General features: G+C 35.8%; 2 protein-coding genes across 3 annotated transcripts; one reads left to right on the top strand and one right to left on the bottom strand.

The window, feature by feature from the left end:
* Nucleotides 1-411: 411 nt before the first annotated feature.
* LOC132175825 (DNA repair protein recA homolog 1, chloroplastic) lies at nt 412-15,343 on the top strand. Of its 2 annotated transcripts, none has more exons than XM_059587886.1 (13): nt 412-751; nt 2,529-2,620; nt 2,802-2,877; nt 7,560-7,622; nt 7,741-7,870; nt 8,009-8,094; nt 8,177-8,302; nt 8,528-8,632; nt 8,737-8,793; nt 9,368-9,430; nt 9,510-9,586; nt 13,631-13,703; nt 14,685-15,343. In XM_059587886.1, exons 1-13 carry the CDS (start codon nt 509-511, stop codon nt 14,790-14,792), a joined length of 1,299 nt encoding a protein of 432 aa, XP_059443869.1. In that variant the 5' UTR covers nt 412-508; the 3' UTR covers nt 14,793-15,343. The 2 variants fall into 2 exon arrangements, with proteins under 2 accessions (XP_059443869.1, XP_059443868.1); XM_059587885.1 differs by having other exon boundaries at nt 14,652-15,343.
* A 1,542-nt stretch (nt 15,344-16,885) lies between these two features.
* Nucleotides 16,886-19,046, bottom strand: LOC132175094 (photosystem II 10 kDa polypeptide, chloroplastic). Its single transcript, XM_059586912.1, has 5 exons — nt 18,827-19,046; nt 18,626-18,684; nt 18,013-18,068; nt 17,234-17,286; nt 16,886-17,139 (listed from the first exon to the last, which is right to left on the bottom strand). The coding sequence occupies exons 1-5, from the start codon at nt 18,981-18,983 to the stop codon at nt 17,045-17,047; spliced, it is 420 nt and encodes a 139-aa protein (XP_059442895.1). The 5' UTR covers nt 18,984-19,046; the 3' UTR covers nt 16,886-17,044.
* Nucleotides 19,047-21,988: the final 2,942 nt, after the last annotated feature.

The raw sequence follows: 21,988 nt of genomic DNA, 5'->3' as shown, positions 1-21,988 counted from the left end.
CAAGGTATGCAAATGCAGTTATTTGCGGTTAATAACCCCATTGCATACCCTAAAACTGTTATCCGTAACGTATATGTAGTTAGTGATTTAACGTATATGTAGTTAATGATTTTTGTCAACCTGTATATGCGCTTAGTAGTAGTTAGTTGTGATTAATAACTGTTACATGTAGAGCACTACGAAAATTTATGTGTATTTTTGTTTTATTAAAAAAATTTTATCATTTTTGCGTTTTTGTCAACCTTATTAGAGCATTGAAATTTTTTGAAACTTTAGAGAATATTATATATATATATATATATATATATATATTGAGTGATAATTTGAAGAAATTGACCTAAACTTTTCCGAAAGTGATTTGGTCCATAACTCATCATGTCCTAAAAAAAAAAAACAAAAAAAACAAAAAAAATACAAACGTATATGCACCCGACTACAGAAGAGGACATATCCGCAGGAGCAACATAGAATTGAAGTTGTAGCCAGCAACAGAGCTGCAGTGAGGATAATGGATTTGATTTTCCCTCAAAATCTAAAAGCCAGCACCCTCTCCTCAAAAGCATGCTCTTGGCCATCATCGTCGTCGTCGTCACGCCTCTTCTTTCCTTGTCCTCTGAGGAGCTTCAAATGTTGGACTTCACGCATCCTAACCCCTGCTTCCAAGCTTAAGCAAGTCAGAATTCGTAGCGAGTTCGAAGGCAAAGTAAATGGCGCTCTTTCCGCCGATTTCGACCCCCGCTTCCTCGACCGGGTATGCTCCACTTTCCATTTCTTCTTCACCTCCGCTTTGCAATTATATCTCATTCATATCATGCACGCATATGGGTATTCTTCCATCGAAGCTTTTCATTTACTCGGACCCAGCTTTTGTTTTTCCCTATCCTTCTCATTTTTGCCTCCTGAAAGGCACTACTGAGAGGCTTACCGGCTTTTGTTTTGATTTGGAGGTGAAAAGTTGCAATTTTTACCACTTCTCGTTTTGCATTTTTGTGCAAGTTAAATTTTTTTTATACCCCATTTCAGTAATAAACCAGAGAGATGTGTTTATGTTCTCCATTGTGTCTGCAGGCATGCATCTCTGTGGTGTGTGCCTTTGTGTGTGAGTGGGTAAACACCTACTTTAATCTTTCTGTTTATGTTCAATGACTTATTTTGAATCAATAATTTATCCAGCTAATTATTCAATTGTATCACATCCAATTGTCTTGTGAGATTTATGATATTGTAAGAGAATGCATTGAATTGATTTTTTAGTTACTGGTTTGTGCATGTCCCCAATGGCCCATATGATAATGATCTTCTTCACATCTTATCCTCGCATAACATGGAAGGAGGTTTCTATAATGGCGTCTAGTCCTTGCATGCTTTACTTTCTGTCTTCTAGTTTTCAACTATCCCAAAGTGCCTGAATCTTGATCTTCTGACGTTCAAGACTTGTATTAGTACGCGTGTAAAACTCTTGGATGCTACTGCTCAACACTTGGATGTATTGTTCATATTCTAGTCTGTCCAAAATTGGTGTTTGTGAACCCTTCGCAATGATCTGATTGCTGCAGACTGTTTGAGGACTGACTCAAGACATAAACTATTTATTAGAAGAAACTATTTGTTAGAAGGGATATTGGTCCTTGGCATGTTTGTTATTAGATGGATGTAATATGGGTTACATGAGTAGGCGCTGAAGCATGCATTATGGGGGAACTGTCAAGGCCCTCTATGCACGTACCGTTACAAATTCACAATGCTACTTGGACCCTTCACTTTGCCTTGCTTTATCAGAACTAACACGACATTACAATGAGGGCGTGGCTAGTAGACTCTAGAAAATGGTGGGAAACCTTTTGAGAACAAGTGAATCCAACACTTATGGAAGTACCTGCATTCAAAGTCCGTACTCTAGTCTCTGTAATAAAGTACTACCATATAGAAGTTATAATATGTTTATGGCCCATATTTGAGATTCTTATGCTCTGCTTTTGGGGATTTTGAATTTATTCATCTATTTACTTATTTTGGTTTATGTTTTATGATGGGATGTGTTTTGTTAAATCACCACTGATCCCAAAAGTTTAAGCGGATAGAAAATGATATATTTAATCATTTAATTAATATTTTAATACTTCCACTCACATGTGGGCTCAAATTCCTCCATAAGTGAGGTCCAACACGTGCAATATTTAACTAAAATGATTAAAAAAAATTGTGGAATTGGGGTTTGGGCTCAAGACCTTTGTTTTGATACAATGTTTTTTCTTTCATAAGTAATTCAATCTTATTAGAAATTGCAGAGATACTATGTTAAATCACTACTTATCCCCAAAATAGTAAGGCGATAGAAATTGTATATTTAATTATTTAATTAATGCTTTAACATGTTCTCATTTAAGTTTCTGTCTTTGCCATTTGCTTTTACAAATGTAGTTGAGGAGTTTGACCATGACCCTTGCATTATTTTTAGGATGCTAAACAGCGTTATGGTTGACCACGTTACAGATAGATTAGATCTAATATTGTTACTTCTTATTCAGCAAAAAGCACTGGAAGCAGCAATGAACGATATCAATAGCTCATTCGGAAAAGGAAGTGTTACGAGATTAGGCAGTGCTGGTGGTGCTTTGGTGTATGTGTTCTCTTTCATTAAAATAAAATTTTATAACTCCTCTTTGGCACTTTTTTTTTTTTTTCCTTTTTCTTTTTTAATGTGTTAAACTTCTGGAAGCTGCATCATGGGGCATTCACCAGGCCCGCTTGTGGCATTTTGACTAGAGCATAGATTTTGTTACATTTTTTGTGCATTGCAGTGAAACTTTTCCCAGTGGCTGTATGACGTTAGACTTTGCCTTAGGTGGTGGCCTTCCCAAAGGAAGAATCGTAGAGGTATTACCTCTTTTTGTCTTCATGCTTCTCCTTTACTTTGGTGTTTTTGGTTACATTTTCATGAGTCAAACATGCTTTGGTTCCACTGAGAATCTGAATTAACTTCTCGTCTGTAGATAGTTATTTGATTTGTTTGATACAATATCCTGTATGCCGGTTGAAGAGGGTGGTGAGATAAACCGTTCTACTGCAATAGTTTGCTTGATGGCATTGTATGACAGGATCTCAAAAAGTTGATTTTGCACATGGATAAAGAAGGTGCAGTTCTGTAAATGGAATCATGCACTGGCATCTCACTTGAAAAACCATACAACCGTTAAAAGAGAACTCAAAATTAAGTGTAATAAGCTACTTTTTTATTTGGTTAGGTAGATCTATTATATTAAACTCTTATATATTCTTCATGTATGTATTTATAACAGCCGTCATACTCTAAATATGGCTTCCTAGGTAAGCAGTGGATATTCTAAAGCTCACTTAGGAAGGCTTTGAGACAGGCAACAGATTTTTATTAAAATACTAAAATTCATAGACTCACTTTCTAGATTGGGTTGTAGTCTATGTTCATTCTTCCTCCTTTCGAATCTTTTAAACCTTGTAATCTTTTTAGATTTCTGATACCTTTAGTGTGGTTGTCTCTCTTGTATACATTTCATGTATGAGGGGCTGTGCCAATTTTTATTTTCAATAAAATCATGTAACACGAGTTTATTCTTTTGCTCTTTAGAGTGTAGGTCTTAACACCAAATACATTTAGTCTTATTAGGGTTCTTAGGTCACCATAAGGTTTCCTAGACAGATCTGGTCTTGGGCCAAAAAGATAGGTTTTTAAGGTCTCAAGGTTCAATTAGTGTGTTTGTGTGTGTGCGCTATAATTCCAGCAACGTGTTAGTGAAGATTATTTCGCTTGGTTTGGATCATTCTAGAGTCAAATTATTGCAAAATATCTTTCTGAAAAAGGCACTACAGTTACCTTTCTTGGTGATTGTAGTTCTGCAGCAACCTAATCTTAATGTATGGTCTCTACAATACAATGCAACACACTCAATCACTCATACAAAATGTTATGCTAATGTCAAACACTCAGGAAAATCATGCAATCATGCTGTACAAACCATAATCATGTCGTTTAAGAGAAGAAATCAAATCCAACTTGCTTCCTTTAGTGCTGGCAGCATGGATAGGAAGCTCAAATGTCAATTTTAATTCAATTATTAATGCATTAATAGTTTTTTTTTTTTTTTTGTTATGATTCTCACAACCACAAAACTAAACATCAAGGATAAGGCTCATTAGGCTAATACTTACGCAAAATCCGGCCATGAATTAGGAGAAAATGAAAAGAAAAAAAATGTGTTCCTTGGGCAGCAACACTGTTCTGTGCAGAAATCAGTTTCATGCACTGATTTTGCAAGATTTGGGACATAGGGATTAAGAAAAACACAAAAGGGAAAATTTTATAAGGTTTGATGAAGAAACTCTCAAACACTAGAAGGAATCATTGAAAATACTTACAAAATACTTGATTAAAAGCTGGACAGCAAGTGGTAGCTTCTAGGAGACAGTTTTAAGGCTTAACTTACCACTAATTTCGTCGCAGCTTTGGGGGATTTTGTTTATAGACTTTTAGGTTTTGCTGGTTTTGCTGAGAGATGCTTTTTCTTTTTTTCTTTTCTTCTTGTTAGAAGAGTTATTAGGATTTGTGGGTATTTTGGTAATTATATTTCTCAAAACCTATATAATAAGATGTGTGACGTAGGTTACGTAACAGTAACGAGCCTCCACCTTCTCTCTGGATCTTTCATGCAAACTACAACTTGGTATCAGAGCGTGTTTATGATCTTGGTCTAAACCCCACGTTTGCAGTCTTGGTTTTTCTTCCTTGTGATTGACGTGTTGGTGTTTTATAGTCCTAGTGGTAGCCCACACAGGCAATGCCTTGATAAAGCTTTAAAAGAGTTGTTCTTGGTGACCAGAAAGTCTCCTACAAAAGAAAAGAAAAGAATCCACTGTTTTCAGCTTAGCCCAACCCCCAACCAATGTACTTAGGATGTTGGTTTTGGCTGATCGACAGTTTTGGTGGCAATTCTCGGTCGTATATCGGTGCTTTTGTGGTGTCTCTTAGTAGTTTTGGTGGTTGGCGGCATTCTTTGTGGTGCTTGGTAGCTATTCCAGTGAAGTTTGGCAATTATCAATTGTTCTCGTGGTTCCAACGACTTTTATGGTGTTTCATGGTGGTTTTGTTTTCTCTGGCGACGTACGTATGTGGTGTTCTTCAGTGAACGACGGTCTGGTGTTGCCATCGAATCCTTCGCTGGAAATAGTGGCCAGCGGCATCTCTAGTAGTAAGGAAGACCTTGTTTGGTTGTTGTCAGCAGCTCTCCCTATCCTGGATAAGGATAGCCGCGTTCTCGGTTTATTTACTATCATAGCCGGTTTTGTATCCTTTTGGCCAGTTAATCAACTCTTTATCCAGTTCAATATCTTTTCTCCTACAGAGTATTTCTAGTCCGGTTCAATGTAGTTTAAGACCAGTTCAACCCCTTTCTCGTTCGGTTCAGTGTCTTCTTCGACCGGTTCAGTACATTCTTTGGCCAGTTCTTGCTATATTTTGACAGGTTCAAATAGTTTTGCAGCTGGTTCAATTGTTTTTCGGCCTATTCAAGTGGTTTCTTAATCGGCTCATGTGGTTTATCGCTCGACTGGGCTTCATGGAGCCACCATCGGGTTTGTTGCTCAGGGGGATTACTAAAATATTGTTTATAAGTTGTCGTTGTAGTTGGTTGACCATTGTTGGTTGTATTGATGATCAGTCCAACATTGTTGTTGGTTGTATTGATCATCAATCAAACGTTGTTGTTGGTTGGCTGTTATTGGTAGTATTGATCATCAATCGTGATCATTGTTGGTTGTGGGTGGTATTGATCAATAGAATCATGATCGTTGTAGTTGGTTGTCGAGATTTGACCAGCTTTGGTGTTTTGCGGTGGGTTCTGACCAAATCTTGGTGTTTTACAGTGAGATTCAATTGACCTCAGCGTTTTACTACGAGATCTGATCAAATCTTGGTGTTTTGTGGCAAGATCTGATAAACCTTGGTGTTTTGCAGTGGTTTTCGACCCGTTATTGGTGTTTTTCTGCGAGATTCGACTGGCCTTAGTATTTTGTAGTGAGATTTGATCGTCCGTTGTAGTCTTTCAGCGAGTTTTCGATTGGCGTTGAAGCTTTTGGCGGGTTTTTGTTCGCTGTTGGTTTTTGGTGAAATTTCAGCTTTATTTTTGGTTTAGCGCATTTTCTTATTTGTGTTTTTATTTTATAAGTCTGTCTTTATATTGTTTGCTCCAGCTTGTTCTAGCTTGAGGGAGAGTATTAGAGTATGTTTTTTTGTTTCCTTGTTTCTTCCAAGCAGGGCTTATTTGATATATATGCTCCAACTTGAGGGGGAGTTTTAGAAGAGTTATTAGGGTTTACGGATATTTCGGTCATTGTCGTATTTCTCAAAACCTATTTAATAAGATATGTGAGGTAGGCTATGTAATAGTAATGAGCATCCACCTTCTCTCTAAACCTTTCATGCAAACTACAACACTCCTAAACTGACGTGAGGCTTTGGGGGCTAAAATAAGCAGCTGTTTTTGGGTTTTAATTGAGATGTACAAGCTGGTAGTGTAGGTAAACTGATGGTTGCATGGGAATTTAGGGTTTTAGGGCAGCTAGGGTTTTAGTGCAACTATAAAAGTCACAAGACTACTTTCCTTACTACCACACAACATTTACAGAAAACTAAAGCAGCAACAATTTAATAAAATTACCCTGGGGGGGGGGGGTGGTCTAGGATGTTACTTGAAGATTGGTATGTTTTATGAAGAAGGTCCATACAATCCATCTCATGTTTTTATAGTTCAAGTTCTGGACAGCGTCATGCATCTATTCAGCGTTGGTTATTTATAACATTTTCACAATTTATAAGATAGGTCAATACATCTTCACTTTCCAGTTTTGTTACATTGGAGCATGTGCCTTAGTGTTATTGGATTTATGCACACAAATAGAACACAACTCAATGAAGACCTGTAGAATTCAAGCATCAGCAGATTATATGAAATTAAGTACTGTATGCGTCTAAATTTGGTAAAGATATGCAATAAAAATGGGAAATTAAACAGTTTTGCATTTTTCTCTAAAATATCCTTGAAGTTATTAATAAATAAAATTTAAAAATATATAAAAATAGTCATTGAAAAAAAAGAAAAATTAAGGAGGATAATAAGGAAAGGGCCACCCCTTTTTGGTGTTTTTAGTTTTTTTTGTTTGTTTAATTTTTTCAAATGGTTATTTTTTAATAAATTTAAATTTAAGGGTATTTTAGGGAGAAAAATGTAAAAGTGTCTAATTTGACCCGTGGTGGTAGTATGAGAGGCCCTAATGCTAATTTTTAAAATTTGGAGGTGTAAGTGCAAAATGGGTGATTGTTGAGTGGGCTAAAGTGTATTTTCGCCTTAGAATAAAAAGTTGAAAATGCTACATAACTTTTGTACACTGCTGTCATGTTTTGCAGTGGATCTTTGATGAGCTTTCTATGAGCTTTCTTACTCTATAGAACTTCTCTAGCATTTTTCTATCAGTTTGGGTAACTTATGCGACAGAAAAGGCTGATATAATCTTTCCATATTTCATTCCAGATATTTGGGCCAGAAAGTAGCGGAAAAACCACCTTGGCACTCCACGCAATTGCAGAAGTGCAGGTCTTTTTTCTTTCGTGGCTTCACTTCTGAATTTTTATTTCCTTGGTTATAAGGAGACACTTCTTGTTAAATGTCATTTGTAATGAGGCCAGCATGAAGCTTTTCAATGAATATGCAGAAGCTGGGAGGCAATGCAATGCTTGTTGATGCAGAGCATGCTTTTGATCCAACATATTCTAAAGCATTGGGAGTGAACGTAGAAAATTTGATCGTCTGCCAACCTGATCATGGCGAGATGGCACTTGAGAGTAATATACTTTTCTGTCTATGTGGTTGTTTGAAAATTGTTGTGAAGAGTCTGGCACTATTCAATATGGAACTATGATGCTTATGAAATTCTTTACACTTGTGCTTGATACATATTGATTTTGAGTTCATCATCACAGTTGCAGATCGTATGTGCAGATCTGGTGCCATAGATCTTATCTGTGTTGATTCTGTCTCAGCTCTCACTCCACGGGCTGAGATTGAAGTAAGCTATCATCTCTTTGTGGCTCTTTTAGATTTTGAATTGATAAGGTTGCCCATGTCTGACTTACGTTTTCATTATATAGGGTGAGATTGGGATGCAGCAAATGGGTTTGCAAGCACGCCTTATGAGCCAAGCTCTGCGTAAGATGTCAGGGAATGCCTCGAAAGCTGGTTGTACTCTGATTTTTTTGAATCAAATAAGATATAAGGTACTTTTGATTTATTAGTTATAAGTTTACTGTTTCAGTAGACTACTCTTTGAATGATTGCAGATATTTTTCATTTGTAGGGTCTAACTCCATTTGATTGAACTGAGTCTAGTTCTTGCGTGTATATTTGAATATTAATTTTTTACTGCACCTTTTGTTTTCTGTGACAATTTTCTCATGTCCAACTGCAGAGACTAATATTATCGTTATTGTGGGTTTTGTAAGATTGGTGTATATTATGGGAACCCAGAAGTGACTAGTGGAGGAATTGCATTAAAGTTCTTTGCATCTCTTCGGCTTGAGATACGTTCTACCGGGAAGATAAAGTCTGTAAGTATAGTAGCTGTTTAAATCACTACTATATTTAGGGAGATCATTTCATCAAACTTTATATGTAAGGAACCTTCATCATGCATCCCTCTTTATTGCTATAGGTCAAAGGAGATGAAGACATTGGGCTTCGGGTTCGTGTAAGAGTACAAAAGAGCAAGGTAAATTAGATTGGCGTCAAGATTGTGTGAGGATCATATTCCACTAATATGTTCACTTGATATATAAGATTTTATTTTTGCCGTTAACATAAAGATAACGAATTTCTTTTCCACTTTTTATTAATTATTTATCATTATTTGAAGTTCTTTAAATTGAATTAACACCAGTCTCACTGAAAATATCTATAATGTGACATTCAATTTCAGTATTCAAATTTTTATATAATCATTTTCACTAGATTGCTTTAGAATACCTTGTTGAAGCCAGGGTTTGCCATGCAAAGCTATTGCTCTCTTGTAAGTTGCAACATCATTTATAGATGTAATCTAAACTTCTCGCGCATTTTTAATTTAATGAGTACTTCTTTTAGGATACTTGACTATGTCCTAGAAGGCGGATTAAGTTAGTTTGTTACAATTGCTACTTCACAAACTTTGCCAACATTTTAGTTGATGTTATTTAATTAACTTAGTTGTAATTGTCATCTTAATTTATTTGATCTGCCACCATTTTGTGCTTTTGATTTATGTCTGCATATGTACAGAAAGATTTCATTTCAACTTATTGTCATAGGTGTCAAGGCCATACAAGCAAGCTGAATTTGAAATTATGTTTGGAGAGGGAGTGAGCAAATTGGTCAGTGAATGCAACAGAAAAGCTTGTTCCCCCCAAAAGGTGCAAATTGCACTCTTCTTGACATTGCTTTCTCTTGCAGGGTTGCATTTTAGACTGTGCTGAGATGATGGATATTGTGGTAAAGAAGGGCTCTTGGTATAGCTATGGGGATCACAGGTTCGTCTCTGGCTTCTCTTTGCAGCTCGTAGTGTTCATTTCTCTCTATCCTCTTTTTCTATAGTTCCTTTTTAATCTTGAAAGTAAAATTTACGAGAGTTGATATCCTCAAATCATCATTTATGCATCTGATTTCTTGCACGGCTGTGCGGATTCACTATTCATAAATCATATTTTACACTGGAGGAAATTATATCTAGTCCATCATTCAGTCAATGTTTTGTCGGAAATCAATTTAGTGGGCCATGAGTTCGGTCATCAAAAACCCATGCTTGGTACTTATATTACCAGTACTGGATGCTACCAAAGTATGATTATGAATTATTAGTAACAATTTGTTGTCTATCTACTTTCAGTATGCATTAGGGGTAGGGTTGCTTAGTAGTATCTGTAATTAAACTAAACCATGTATTTTGTTTTTAAGTTAATCAAGCAAATCTCATTAAAAAGCGTAAGGCATCCCTAAGTACACAGGAAGTATACAAAATGAACACCAAAAAGAAAAAATAGAACAAAAAAAATAAAAAACAAGCCGCTTGCGGAAACCCAAAGCACCGCAACAACAACAAGCCACCCATAGAGGATTACAACATCATATTGAGAGAACCCTCTTGCCTCACCTCTAACATCAAAGTCAATAGAGCACTCAAAGTTTTTAAGCTCCCTCCTCCCTTTCGACTTAGAAACATAGGCCACAACCTCATGACATTGTCCCTCGTCAAGGACTGTGAAAAGATCCTGAAGCCTTTTCTCATTACCTCGACAGGAGATCCCCAATAAGGGATATATCTCCATCGCACTTTGCACAACCTTAGAGAAGCCGACATCCCCACCTTTCCATTCTCTCCAACACCAGCCCCATCCAGATCATCCCCTTTTGAAGATTCACCCACCTCTAAGACAGTTAGAGGGGGAACAACCACCGCATCAACGGGTGTTGAGAAAGGGGCAGGGGGGGGGGGCAACAAAAGACACCCTCATAGAATGGAGAGGGTATATAGAAGACATACCTGGAAAAAACTGGGGGAAGCACCGAGATGCCATCGATAACACTGGCCTTGGCAGGAACAAAGGAAGAGCTTGGGCATTACTAGACCTCGCCGAAACATACCCATCCGATGAGACTAAAGGAAAAGAAAGTGAGGAAAAGATCTTAGACAGCCACTCACCCTCAAGAAGGCTAACATCCAGCTCCAAAGCCCTTCTGGCTTCAGACTTGTGATTATAAAACTTCAGAGGCTTAGCCAATTTCTAGGTATAATGCCTTACTGCCCCATGATAGTACTCCTTTCCCTTGAAGGAGTATTTTGCTGAATAAGGCTCCCTTCATAGAATGGAGAGGGTATATGGAAGACATACCAGGAAAAAACTTGGGGAAGCACCAAGATGCCATCGATAACAGCGGCCTTGGTGGGAACAAAGGAAGAGCTTCAGCATCACTAGACCTCACCGAAACATACCCATCCGACGAGACCAAAGGCAAAGAAAGCGAGGCAAAGATCTTAGACAACCACTCACCCTCAAGAAGGCTAACATCCAGCTTCGAAGCCCTCCTGGCCTTGGACTTGTGATTATAAAACTTCAAAGGCTTAGCCAATTTCTGGGTATAATGCCTTACTGCACAATGATAGTATTTATTTCCCTTGGAGGAGTATTTGGCTGAATAAGGCTCCCTTGGGAGTGGTTTTCTTTGCTTGAACAATCGCTTTAGGGAAAATCCTCATTGTGAATAATTTAAGGAAACAATGTATAACAATGGTAGATTAGTGTTGCATGTGTAAAAATAGTGGGAAAACCGTGATCTATCTTTTCCTCCATTTTGATATAGCTAGTGCCGTAAGGAACCCTATTTTCGGTCTTTTTGGGTTAGAGTTAATCATGCCTCAACGAGTGGTGGATCTCTTGGCTTGTTGGAGAAGGCAGTTTGGTAGACATCATAGTATAGCAGTGTGGAAGATGATTGCCTTCCTTAATGTGGTTTATTTGGAAAGAACAAAATGATATAAGTTTTGAATATTGTGAGAATACGGTGATGGAATTAACTGCGTTTTTCTTCAAAACCCTTTATCATTAAATGGTTGCCTATAATTGTTTTCATTTTTTTAGTTCTCATAATTTTCTGTCTTTTATCTTTTTCTTATTAGGTGTCTCTCCTGTATACTTTCTATGTACTTGAGTTGTGCCCCTTTGCATTTTAATGAAATTTGATTACTTATTAAAACGAAGGATTTGGAAGACAATTTTACTTTTAGGAAATTCAGGGTTTCCCAATATGGAAAGTTTCTATTTCAAGAAACTTACTATTTTGGGAATTGGTTGTAGGGCCTGAATTGAGCCTGTAAAATGGGTTCTGAGAGTTGGGTGTCAGAACCAGAAAATTCTAAAATTGGTCCTAATGAGTGTATGTTCTCAAATTTTGTTTAAAAGGCCCATTAAAGAAAAACAAATTCTTGAGACTTTCATGAGAAAAAATTAAATGCTAGGGTCTGAGCAGATTATTGCTCCTGAAAATTGTGTGCAAGTGAAAGACCATAGGGTGGACATGGGATATTTAAGGCTAGGGTTTCCGTTATTTTATTTTTCCCTAATTAGTCTATCTAATGAAAAAGGCCTATTTGGCAGTAATTGGCTTCTTTTTATATTTTTCTTTTGTTTTTTTTTTAAGGGGCAGTTGCGGTTTTCTTGAATGAACATATTTTCTTTTTTTTTTTGAAAATAAAGTTATTTAATTGAAAAAATATTATTTTTTTCCTTTGATGGGCCTTTTAAATAAAATTTGAGAACATACATTCTTTAGGAACAATTTCAGAATTTTCTGATACTAATGACTAGCTTAGGCCTAACTCTCACAACGAACTATACAAGCCCTTCTCAGGCCCGTTCTGAAAATAGTAAGTTTCCTGAAATAAAAAATTTCCAAATTGGGAAACCCCGAATTTCCTAAGAGGAAAATTTTCTACCAGTCGTAAGCTACCACTAAACCTATTAATAACAATCATGATATGCCATCAACAAATCGCAAGTTTATTTTGGCGGTAAGCACCATGATCATACATCGGCTTAAGGTGTTGTAATTCTCACCAATCAATTGTTGAGAAACAAGCACCAAACCTGAGCCATCACCATTATGTAAGAAGAAAGGGGTCTAAGTATTATCAGTGAGGAAATTGAAGGAAGAAGAAGAATAAACAAATGGAATGGCTTCAGGAACGAAGGGAATTGAGGATGTTGTCATTGATGAACTTTCACCAAATAGTGAAGAGCTTTGATATATCAAATCTAGTGTAAACAAGATGAAGTTGGGAGAAAATCAACGTATTCTCATTAGAATGAATGAATGAACATCAGTTACATTATATACTGTATTGAGCAGGTTGAAATACACACACGGTTAGCTAAGCTTCATAATAAACTTAACTACTTAACTACAATAATAACTTAAGTCCACGTCACTTTGTACAGTCAGCATCATAATTATGTAGCAGTTATGATCTGCTGTTACCCACGGGGTCTAGGTGAGGGGTGTTACATGCCATTTGCAAAAATTGAGTCACTATAACACAGACAAAGCATGTAGCCAAAGAGTTCCCCTTTGTCTCATCAATTCAGTTGCAAAGTGTTTTTTATCAACTAAAGAAGCACCATTGGAGTGCTAATATCCCAGACTGGTGGTTTTTAGCTCCATTTCAATTGTTCGTTTGGTATTAATTGGTTGCCATCTGTCATTTACATGTCTAAATAACTTGATTTATTGAAATCTAAAGTATAACCCATTTTAGTTGCCACTTTATTTAATATCCGAATATTTTATTTTAGCTTTGAGACAGCTCTATGATCTCCTATTATGTACAATTTTTTTTTTTTTTTTTTGGGTTCTGTTTTGTTTTCACTAATCTCCTTTTTGAGCAAAAGTTGCTTTTTCGTGGTAGCACCTCTGGATTTTCGTAAAGCTACAAAACATTAGGATTTTGGTGAATAGCTGCATATGATTGGACTTCAGCCTTAATTTCCCCCTAATACTCTCTTGTTCTCTGGTGTTCAAAGGTTGGGACAGGGAAGAGACAGAGCATTGCAGTACTTGAAAGAGAACCCTATTATTCATGATGAAATAGAAAAGGTTTGGATGCATAACCTTTTAATGCTCTTGGTTGAATCTCATTCATTATTCTTTATCTTTATATCGAGCAATAAATCTTCTGTTTTAATGCCTAGTTGGCAGTGGCCTGTCCCACTTGTCTGGTGTATACCCTTCTATCTAAGAATGTCATAATAGGATTATGATTTACCCTACTTCACTCAACTTAATGAAGCCCTTTTCCAATTAGATTATGTTGAAAATGGGCTTTAGTCAATTATTTTGTCTTAAGCATCATACACTTTTAAAATCATTTTATACAGCTCTATTCTTGTGACCATTTATTCTGACGCATTATAAGTGCACATAATGTGAAACCCTGGTTACCAATCAGTTTGATGTTTGCAGTACTGAGGAATAATGATTGTTGAAGAAATCATTAATATTGATTATCTATATGACTCTGAAGCCTGAGTATACTTGAAGAGTTTAACTTGGATAAAAAAAAAAAAAAAAAAGTCACAATGTTCTTTTTATTTTTATTTTTTATATATATGTGTGATATGTACTTATTTTATTGGGGTTAATATTAAATACCTTGTTCTGATTGATAAACTGAATTAACAGAAAATAAGAGGGAGTATTCTACAATTATTTTAAATTTTAAAGTTGAAAATGCGTTTGCCCATGAAAATTTCATTGAGCGTCTTTCTTATTCAATGGACTAACTTATGTCTGGCTACTAATATATAATAATTCTACAATAAGAATCAGAATGCATGTTATGCATTATTAGTGAAGCACTTATGATCAAATCAATAATTAGAAATAACAGTAGTAGTGATGGTGATGATGATTACTGTGTGCGCACACATGCACATGCATCTTTATCCTTAAGAGAAAAGGATAGAGACACTCTTCTTGAAATATTGAGAATTTGCAATCTCCATTTTGCCTTTTTATTGAATTTTATGTGCTGTATTTGCATAGACTTTGAAAATCAAAGTGAAAATGCATTTGCAGATTGTTAGGTCGAAAATGGCGGATGGAACTGGACATGTAACTTCTCCACTTTCAAGGGACTTGTTATTACCACATCAAGATGAAGAGACCTATGAGGAGATACAATGAGGATGAGCAAATACTGCTAATGATTGATGTTTTTCTACACCAGATGAGGGAAGAGGTAGTGGTCGAAGTCAAAAGCTGAATCAATTGCTTGCTCATCATGTGCGTTGAGTGTGAGGCCACTAAGGTTTAACGAGTAGACATCATTGCCCAGACATCCACTCAGCAGGGGTGAAAATACAAAATACCCTGATTCTGGTGGAAATTGAAATTGGAATCTCTAATGGTATATTATGGTGAAAGAAGATAGAAAATGGCGGGTTTTTGCGGATGCCCGCCGTTATTACTTTTGTTTTTTTGCTGGGGGTGATTGGGTGTTGTATTTTCAATATTCCAACAGTTGAAGAAAACCTAATTATTCCCAATTCATTTAGTAAGGTGTTCAAAGTTTTTCTTATTTCACAAGATACAGGTCCAGAATTATGCTCTACATTTAAGTTGCTACCATTACCAACATGCTGTTAAACAAAAGAGTGGATTTATGTGTAAAACGGAAAGAAAATAACGATTTCTTTTTCTTCGATAACTGTGGTATCGGATCCCCGGGACACCGTGCCCTCTTTCACACGTCCTGGGTTTAGTATGGATTTTTGCCTGTAATTGTGGCCTCAATAGATTGTTTGTATTCAAGGCGGTCAAATCTTTAGACTTGATGCTACATGAGGCATCAGGACTACTCCTTGGGGTTGACAATTAATTATTAACTGAGCTTAGTATGCCCCGACAAGATGACATAATTAAGTGCCATTTACTCGTGCAACCTAAACAACAAAGAGGGATGGAGTTAGGACCGGAGTAATCCTAAGCAAACATTGGTATGTTTTGCTTTTCTTCTTGCATATGCTAATCTATGTAGAGTATATAAGCATATAAGAGCATCACGGCAGATGCTCTAAAAGACTGATAATAATATAGCTATTATCAGCCTTTTTCTGTCTCCAACAGTGTAGTTATTCTTAAAATTTAGATATAGTAAACTTTCAAATTTCTACAATTATTTTAATTATTTCTCTCACCTTTCTCTCTCTCCCTGTCCCTCAACAAACAATAAAAATAATAATATTTAAATAAAGTAAAGCGTTGAATAAATAATCTGTTGGAATTTGTATTGAAAAACTAGTAGCTAAAGTAAAAGAGAGCAACTTCTATACGGATGTTGCATAAACAATGCACTTTGTGCCATCCAATGGAAGAGACAAATCATCATGAAACACAAAAGCTACCTAAGATGAAAACACCGGATTTTTAGCTTCTCTCTTCAGTAGATCGACAAAATCCCTGTTCTCGCCGACGCCCTCTTCTCCGCCCAACACCGCCTCCCCCGTTCCTCCGCCTAACGCCACCACCGAACAATCCTTATGACTCCGCCGCTACTCCAGCATCCGTAAGTCCTCGGGATTTCTTTTTTTTTTTCATTCACCCCCTTCTTGCATTTCCAAAACAGAGAGTAGAACTTGAGGGAGAATAAAAGATAGGAAGAGAAAAAAACGTAAGGGGTCACTTAAAGAAGGGAGCAAAATAGAAGGAAGATATTGATAAAGAAGGTGAGCCTGCAGAAGAATAAGAAGACGTTGCAGAGGAACAGAGGTGGTGTCATTTAGCAAAGAAGAGGGCACTGGCGTTCGATTCAGAGAAGGGGAGATTTTGTCGATTTGTTGAAGCTAAAAATTTGGTTTTTTTGTCATAGATCATTTTTGTGCTCCATGCTAACATGTCGTCCTTCCATTGGAGGGCACAAAGTTCCTTGTTTATGCAACATCCACATAGAAGTTAAGCTCAAAGTAAAAACATGTGTATTTTGAATAGTTAAAATAGCCATCATTGCTGAAAATGCTCCCGTCATTTATTTGTCACCTAAGTTGATTGAAGGTTCGTAAGATGGATGCATGGAGTAATTGTCCAATATCATACACTCGGGTGGAAGGGCATAGAGCAGGCAAAACAAATAATAGTTTCGCCCCCAATTCATGTAAATAATAGTTTGGAATCTCTAACAATTAGATGTTCAATCCTAACAACGAATCATTGTATTCTGCAACTCAACATGAAATAGTCAAAAAATAAAAAATAAAAAAATAAAAAGAAAGAAGAAGAAAGAAGAAAAGTAATTGATGAATAATTCACATTGAAGAGTATTTACTACAGGCATCAATGATGTTCCATGCCAAAGCATAAGACATAAGATTGGACTCTAGCATTTCATGAGTTACAACTAGGTACAGGCTACAGTAGACCAAAGATGACAACAATGGATTCTACTGAGCCAAAGCACTTGTGTTGTACACAAGAAGCGCGCCTCCTGCAAGAATGCCAAGTAAGGTAACAGCCCATATGGCCAACCCAGTTGTACCTGCAATTTCATGTTACTTTGTTCTAATTAACATCACCCCAAAAATAAATTAAAAAAAATAATAAAAAAATAAATTAATTAAATACTTTCTTACCGCCGACATAGACATCACCACTTGGGGACCAATCATTAGTATCGTAGATAGGACTGCAAATCAAATAATCGAATTAAATCAGAAAGATAATTGCCTTTTATTAATTAAATTTATATTCACATTTTCGATCCTCTTAACTCTTATGATGGTATTAATTCTATATTTATATTATATGTTATTGTTAATATTCAAAATTCTAAAATATTCTTAATTGCATGTCACAAATGATAAATATACTAACGTGGCAAACTTTGAACCCTCTAATTTTTAAATAATAATTATGATTTAAAGAAGTCTATAAGATTATGATCGAAAAATTACTTCTAACTGGGTCTGTACGGCATTGCGATTTCAAAGCCCAAATCTGTGAAAATGTATTGTTTGGGTATGCATTTATAAAAAAATTGTAATTTAAAAACATAAAAAAAAATGCGTTGTTTAATTGCTAGCAAGGAGGTGCATTTTTGAAAACACACGATTTTAAAAATCAAACTACAATTTTGAAATCACATACCCGATCAGACTCTAAGTCAATAAGTTTAAACATATTCAATAATTTGTAAATAATAATAATTATTATTATTATTATTATTTTTTGCACCTATATAATATATACAACAAATTTCAAGAGTATAACTCTACAAATTCTCTTAATTAGTAAGGTTCAAACACTTTGCCTAACACAACAAGTTCATGAATATTTATCCATACATATTTGTAGAGATAAAAGAATCGATCATATAAAAAAAAAAAAATTCAAAAGATGATAAATTAATTACCTGTACCCATCGACATTAGCGCCATATTTGTCTACAAATTGGTATACACCCTTTCCCTGAATAGTGTCAAGAGGTAATGTCGATGAATTATCCATACATATTTAAAATATCTTTATTTCCTTGTACTATATTTAAAATATATACATATATTGCATTCAAGCATTTCCAGAGATTATTTTTAAAACATATATATTGGTCTGAAATATATTGAAATCTGTGATTATATCCATTTGGACGAAAATTACATTGATTTTTTCCTAGTGGAATATAGTTACTAGACATAGTGAAGGTACAATATAAGTGTATATATATTTAATTTCTTGGAATTTATAAAAATTCAGCCTTGATTGCTTAAAAAGAAAATAAAAAAAAAAATAGTTCTTGACAATCTGGAGATGTTTTTAGACAAACATGTGGTCCCTATTTTTTAAAGAAAACTGAAATTTTGATGTAATTAAAAGAAAAAGAAAAAAAAAAAGTAGCTACAAAATCTGATGTAATTAAAAATTCGTAAAATGATTAAAAGAAAAAGAAAAAGACTAAAAGCTACTTCATGAGTTTGAAAATATTGAAAAACAATATTGAGGGCCGAGGTGAGTAAATGGATACCAACCTTTGGCTTCCTACCGGATGCGTCAAGGCCATCCCTCAATTTCATGCCACCGCCAGTTCCTACAAACATATATTGCATTTTCAGAACAAATCAAAGCAAGCATGCATGCATGCATGTATTATTAGTGCATAAATAGGTATGTATGTATGTAATTGGAAACATGCATACATACATACTAAGTATACATACATACATACATACCATAAGGCGTACTAGTCTTGATCTTCTTGCCACCGCTGGCCTGGACTCTGAAAGAAGACGCCCTTGCAAGAGAGGGGAGGCCTCTCGCTGCCGCCTTCTCAACAGAGAAGGGAGATGGTTTCAGGCTCACTGAAGCCGCCATAACTGATGCTGCCATTTGCAGGTTGCTTTGTCTCTTCGCCTTTTGCCTTTGCCTTCTACTGCCTTCCTACCTCCCATAATAATAATAGTGGACCAGTGAGATTGCTGATATATGACACGTGGCGTTTCTTGTGTGGCTGAATCCTGATATGATATTGCGAACATTATCAACATCCCAAAGCTCTTTCAGCCAGTTATGTCACATCCTCGATCAAACAACCCCATCCTTTCACATGACACGTGGGATGAGGCCACTGGATAGGAATATGCATTCTTGAGTAAATTAACAGAGACCCATTATTGGATTGATTCATTGTTTACGAAGAGGATGATAGTCAAATATTCAATATTATTATCTGTAAACTTATTTTGTGGCCGCTGACTGCTGTGTATATATATACTAAGAAGAGTGTGTTTGGTAGTGTGGTTTTATAGACAAAAAAAAAAAAAATGTAATTTTAAACTAAAATTCTAGAAAATGGATTGTTTGAGATGGCCTTTTTAAAAAATTGCGATTTAATAAAATTTGTGTTTTCAAATTGCATGCAGGTAAAGATGAATTTTTTTGAAAACGCATAATTTTAAAAGTCAAATCGCGATTTTTCTAAACGTGTAAATTGTATTTTTTAAAATCATGTTTTAAAATCGCATATTTTAAAATCGCTATTTTGAAATCGCATTTTTTGAAATTGTAATCCCAAACTATAACGTTCTACATTGCCTGGATGTGGAAAAAGATAATGTGTTTATATAGAATATGTTTTCTTTAAAATGGTATGAGACCTTTCGGGGTAAACCCAATAATAAAACTGTGCGGGCTTGACCTAAAGTGAATAATATCATAACATTTAGGGCGGGGTGTTACATATGGTATAAGAAAGGGGATGTGCTTATATGGAATATACTCTCTTTAAATGATGACTGTTGTGAGTTTTAAATGATACTCGCAAGTACAAGAGTCGTTTGCAATATAGCTTTTACAAGTGCGAGGTCGAATCTACAGGGAATTGTATTCATATAAATATACTTCTATCTAAACTAATTATATTTTATTCTAGTTCCGAAATTTTGAGGTTTTGTAAATTGAAAATAAACAAACATAAATTGAAACAAAATGAAATTAATCAACGGATAAAATACTAAGGTATTGGAATCAACTATCACAAACTCATAGCAACAACTTTCACGTTCATCAATATTTTTCTACGTTTCAAACGACACATTTTATGTATGTTCTATTTTTGCAAAAAAAATATATCAAAACAACCAAAGTAACTGTTCTTTGTACAAATTACAAAGGATATTCGATTTAGTTTAAATCATCCAATATATCCGTGCTTTGCACAAATCACAAGGGATATCCAAATTAAACCAAAAGATTCAATGTATCTGTTGAACAAAAAACAATGGATATCCAATATTTAAGCAAATAAACCAAGCAATCAATTGAAAATGATCAACAATTAATTGAATATAAACAAAACAATGAGAAATATAATTCATATAAATGGAAAAGTGTCAATTTACATGAAAGTTATTAGTTGCTAATCATTTGTGAGGCTTCATCCTAAACCTTAGTTGGGGGTTTAGCCTCTCATACATGAAAGTGAAAGAAAATAAAACAATGTAGGAATTCATAGAGGTTTAGAGGTTTACAAAGAGACAAACCCAATTGAAAACCACCAAAAACACTAGAAAACCCTAGCCTTTTCTCTACTATTCTCTCCAAAATTCGTCCCTAGTCGCCCCCCTGGACGGCCTTCGTATGATGGCTCCCCGTTTCCTATAAAAATATGATATTTGTAATGTTAATTAGGGTTTCGGCGCTGCCAGGTCAGCCAAGTGCGCTCAATCGCACTCGGGCATCAGGTCTACTGCGGCGCAGCGCACCGGAGAGTGCTTGGGCACTGCTGGCATGATGTTGGGCACGAGTGTGCTCGACCCCAAGACGGGTGCGCTCGAGCGCACTCGTGCATGAGTTCCTCTAAAGTGGCGCAGTTGCGCTCGTGCGCTGCTATGCCCATGCTTGAATGCATATGTGCTCGAGCGCCAATGCGTGTGCTCCATCGTGCCCTTCCAGAAATGCTATTTTCTCAAATTCTTCGCATATTTCATATTAAGACCACAATTTTTCCTTAGCAACCTGTAAAACACTAAAACTAACACAAAACATCACACTGAGACACAACTAAAGGTTTAACAAATGTAAATTAAGGGGCTCAAATATGCAGTATTTGACACTCATCAAATACCCCCAAATTTACATTTTGTTAGTCCCTCAGTAAAACAAAACGAAAAACAAAATGAAAGCAAGAAACATAAATCCATTATCGTAGGAGAGACGATTGCATTTAGCAAATGTAACAAGCCTTTTAAACCCCTAGGCATCCCAAGAGGATGAGTGAAATCTCACGAGGGTTTAATAGAAATGATACCCACAAACATTTTTCAGCCCTATGTTATTGACAAGAATCCATTTCCACACAGACAAATGGTTTTTACTCATGAGCATGCTTAACAAGATCAACACCACAATCACATCATGAGGACATAAAAAATCAATTCACTCATAAGTTGGCATTTGAGACAACACATGCTCCTTTAAGTGAAAAGTGAGATTAATATACAATCATGGGGCTTCAATTTATTCAAAGTTTTGTATACCTCAAAATTCATAGGAATTCTATTAGATGAAAACAACCAAGGCTTAAATCAAGATATGCATTTTTTTTTTTTTTTTTTTTTTTTGTGTAGGCTGTACAATGCTCGGCTCCCTTAAACTTTCTAATTGACCTATGTAACAAGTGTTGGGCCAATGACTCCCAAACCAGATGGTTTTAGGGCACTAGATGTAAAAACATCCAGAGCATCTCCAAAGCCTTGGCTAAAAGACCAATATTGCTATATTTAGCTATTATTGCTCTTTTTTTAGCTCCAACAGAGTAGCTTGCCATTAGCTAAAATAACTACACTGCTACAATGAATAGCAATTTGGAGCTATTCATTCACTATAGCACACTA

Source organism: Corylus avellana, chromosome ca3 (assembly GCF_901000735.1).
Source record: "Corylus avellana chromosome ca3, CavTom2PMs-1.0".
In the NCBI taxonomy this organism is placed as follows: domain Eukaryota; kingdom Viridiplantae; phylum Streptophyta; class Magnoliopsida; order Fagales; family Betulaceae; genus Corylus; species Corylus avellana.
Note: the sequence above shows the minus strand (reverse complement) of the source record. Positions and strands in the feature narration are given on the sequence as shown.

Excerpts from the sequence above, each read along its gene's own strand:
- LOC132175825 (XM_059587885.1), top strand. The coding sequence starts at position 509 with ATGGATTTGATTTTCCCTCAAAATCTAAAAGCCAGCACCCTCTCCTCA. Across the intron at positions 8,633-8,736 it reads CTACCGGGAAGATAAAGTCT|GTCAAAGGAGATGAAGACAT; the intron begins GTAAGTATAGTA and ends TTATTGCTATAG. Across the intron at positions 13,704-14,651 it reads TTCATGATGAAATAGAAAAG|ACTTTGAAAATCAAAGTGAA; the intron begins GTTTGGATGCAT and ends GTATTTGCATAG.
- LOC132175094 (XM_059586912.1), bottom strand. The coding sequence starts at position 18,983 with ATGGCAGCATCAGTTATGGCGGCTTCAGTGAGCCTGAAACCATCTCCC. Across the intron at positions 18,685-18,826 it reads CAAGACTAGTACGCCTTATG|GAACTGGCGGTGGCATGAAA; the intron begins GTATGTATGTAT and ends ATATGTTTGTAG. Across the intron at positions 17,287-18,012 it reads GCTAATGTCGATGGGTACAG|TCCTATCTACGATACTAATG; the intron begins GTAATTAATTTA and ends TTTGATTTGCAG.